The sequence below is a fragment of the Panicum hallii genome, chromosome 7, assembly GCF_002211085.1.
Source record: "Panicum hallii strain FIL2 chromosome 7, PHallii_v3.1, whole genome shotgun sequence".
Lineage (NCBI taxonomy): Eukaryota > Viridiplantae > Streptophyta > Magnoliopsida > Poales > Poaceae > Panicum > Panicum hallii.
This window is the reverse complement of record NC_038048.1, coordinates 44903218-44905985: the sequence shown is the minus strand read 5'-3', so window position 1 is coordinate 44905985 and position 2768 is coordinate 44903218. Positions and strand designations below refer to the sequence as shown.

General features: G+C 50.1%; 1 protein-coding gene across 1 annotated transcript; it reads right to left on the bottom strand.

Annotated features, from left to right (window-relative positions):
- Positions 1-227: 227 nt before the first annotated feature.
- LOC112899179 (anthocyanidin reductase ((2S)-flavan-3-ol-forming)-like) lies at positions 228-2200 on the bottom strand. Its single transcript, XM_025967540.1, has 6 exons — positions 1933-2200; positions 1481-1647; positions 1185-1388; positions 937-1096; positions 586-805; positions 228-497 (listed from the first exon to the last, which is right to left on the bottom strand). Exons 1-6 carry the CDS (start codon positions 2054-2056, stop codon positions 350-352), a joined length of 1023 nt encoding a protein of 340 aa, XP_025823325.1. The 5' UTR covers positions 2057-2200; the 3' UTR covers positions 228-349.
- Between the last annotated feature and the right edge of the window lie 568 nt (positions 2201-2768).

Sequence of the window (2768 nt, the reverse complement as noted above, 5' to 3'; positions counted from 1 at the left end):
TAGAGAAGATTCCGTTCTCTATTGCTCCAGCAGCGTTCTTTAAATGGTCCTCTCAAATAGACAACGCTACAGGTTTCCTCTATATATAGAGATTTTCTCTCCTCTTCTCTATTTTTTCTTTACATTTTAAACACTGAATTAAATAAAAATAAAATATGTCCATAGCATTTGAGGTATGATAAATATGTACGTACAAAAATTTGGAACAAAATACGTTTCTAATATAGAGTTTAATGTACAGAGAACGAGATTTAGAGAACGTTGTTGGAGAGAAATGAGATATAGAGGAGAGAATCTTGTAGAGAATTCTGTAAATGAAGGATACAGAGAACGACGGTTGGAGATAGCCTTAGTTGGGGAGAATTCCCAAAGCTTGGCCGTACTCGATCATGTCGTCGTACATCCCATCCAGCGTCTTGTACTTGTATTCAAACCCTTCCCTCACCAGCTTCGCCGACGACAGGCGCATTCTTGGCTTCTCAAGCAGGTCGCCGGAGCTGCAAATAAAGTGGAAGACCAGGATCACACATCACTACTCACTCGTCAGTGCAGCGCAAGTCTCAGAGTTCAGAAGCTGATTCTTACAGCAGGTTTGTTTTCACGGGGTACTGCGGGCACTTGTGTGCCAGGAAGCGTGCGAGCTCGCGGATGGTGGTGTCGAGGCTGGAGCAGAGGTACCTCCCCGCGGCCGCCGGCTCCTCGGCGACGAACAGCTCGGCGCGGCAGACGTCGTCGAGGTGAACCAGCGCCACCGTGCCGGACCCCCTCTCGATGCCTCTCAGCACGGCGAACTCCGCCTCGTCGCCTGAGATGGTCATCAGGCGGAGCTCAGAAGGTCGATCGCGTGGCGTGAAAAGGAACAGGTACGAGAGAAAAACGACAAGTTCTTCTTCTCGTCTCCCGGCCGGTCTGCTTATCATCGGCTCGCGGCCTCACCGGATAGAAGGGAGAGGCAGTTGGGGACGCTGGTGCGGGCGCTCGGCGCCGGCGCTGCGCCGACGGTGACCACGGGGCAGACGGTGACGAGGCTGATGCCGTGCTCCTCCGCGAACCTGCTCGCCTCCTTCTCCAGCAGCACCTTCGACACGGGGTATCCCTGCGATGGCCAAGGCCAACGACGCGGACGCCATTACCGAACGGACCCAGCACTGCTCATGATGAAGGAAGGGCGCGGCGGCGCGTACCCAGAAAGGAGGCTTGTTGGCGGTGAGGTACTCGACGTTGGACCAGGACTCCTCGTCCAGCACATGCCCGTCGCCTTGCAGCTCCGGCCTCCTGATGACCGCGGCCGCCGACGAGGTCAGGATCACGCGCTTCACCGTCCCGGCCTTGGCGCACGACCTCATCACGTTCAGGGTTCCCCGGACAGCTGGCTCGATCTGCTGTACCTGCCACGCACGCACCGAGTTCATTTTGCCAATTGCTCTAGCTGGTTGAGCAACAAGAAAAGAAATCTACAGCAGAACAGTGTCACCCGCACCTCAGGATGCTCCGACTTGAGGTTCACGGGAGCGGCGACGAGGAAAGCATAATCGCAGCCGGCGACGGCTTCATCGAAGCTGCCTTCCTCGTCCAAATTTGCGCGGAGGACCTCCAGCTGACCAAGCGCCTGCAGGTGCTTGAGGTGGGAGTTCTTCGCCATGTCATCTGGGGGTTTCAGAATCAAAGCGGCAAGCTCTTGGGTGATTCATTCCAATTTGTATTCAGATTTTAGTGGCCAAGAATAAACGATCATACTGACACATATTCATTTCTTTCCCTGCACGGGCAACTATATTTTTTTTAACTCCAAGATGACAAAAACAAAAGCTTTTCCGAGAACACAAGTAGTACTAATTACTTTCCGTTTTTCCTACTACTCAGAAGATTTCACCCTCGCTACGGGAAGCATGAAAAAACAGAGCTGAAAAAAGAGGGATCCGTGAGACAAACCGGGGTTCCTGACCGTCGTCTTCACGGCGTACCCTTTCTCCAACAGCATCTTGACGAGCGCGGAGCCTATGTACCCGCTGCCTCCGGTGACGCAGGCCACCTTCTTCCCGTTGCCCGCCGACATCGCCGCTCGCCTTCCTCCCCTCACTCCTCACTAGCAGGGCTGAATCGCCGGAAAGGGGAGGGTTCACTCGCCCGCTCACCTGAACTTTCAGGAGAAGATGCAGTTCTGTAATCTGTAGGAAGAGATGGCGCAGGTCACGCGCTCCTTTCTTGTCACGCCCGGTTTTAAAGCACAAACCGAATGGACATAGTTATAACTGCATGTACGTTAGGATCACGTTAGGATCAGTTTCATACATGCAGTAACTTTATCAGTAAATAATCAGCAACAGTACCACGAAATAAAAAATAAAAGACTATAAAAGTTATCAGAGTAATACAACTTATCCTGGAAATGAAAGATCCAAACTTCACAGGCAATCGATCGTGGGTTGCGCAAGCCTAGAACTCAGCATCATCTTCAAAAGGCTTTACATCACTTTCTTCTCTGAACAGCAATTATAACAAGCATGAGTACACTTATGGTTGGTACTTAGCAAGTGTTGGGAATTATATGACATGAAGGTTAAAATTAAGGAAAGGCTGACTGAATTACTGCGATAAGCAATTTTAGTTAGTCAAGTTTTATTAGCACCTGATTACTAAGATATAAGTTCTTACCAAAATCCACTTTTAAAGAGAGAGAAGAGATATAGTATAAGCATAACCATAACCATAAATATGGTCCACGATAACCATAACCATAACCATAACCATGGTCCACGATTTAATTC

Coding starts and splice junctions, on each gene's coding strand:
- LOC112899179 (XM_025967540.1), bottom strand. CDS start 2,056: ATGTCGGCGGGCAACGGGAAGAAGGTGGCCTGCGTCACCGGAGGCAGC. Junction 1,648..1,932: donor GACGACGGTCAGGAACCCCG/GTTTGTCTCACG, acceptor TGAAACCCCCAG/ATGACATGGCGAAGAACTCC. Junction 1,389..1,480: donor TCAAGTCGGAGCATCCTGAG/GTGCGGGTGACA, acceptor CGTGCGTGGCAG/GTACAGCAGATCGAGCCAGC.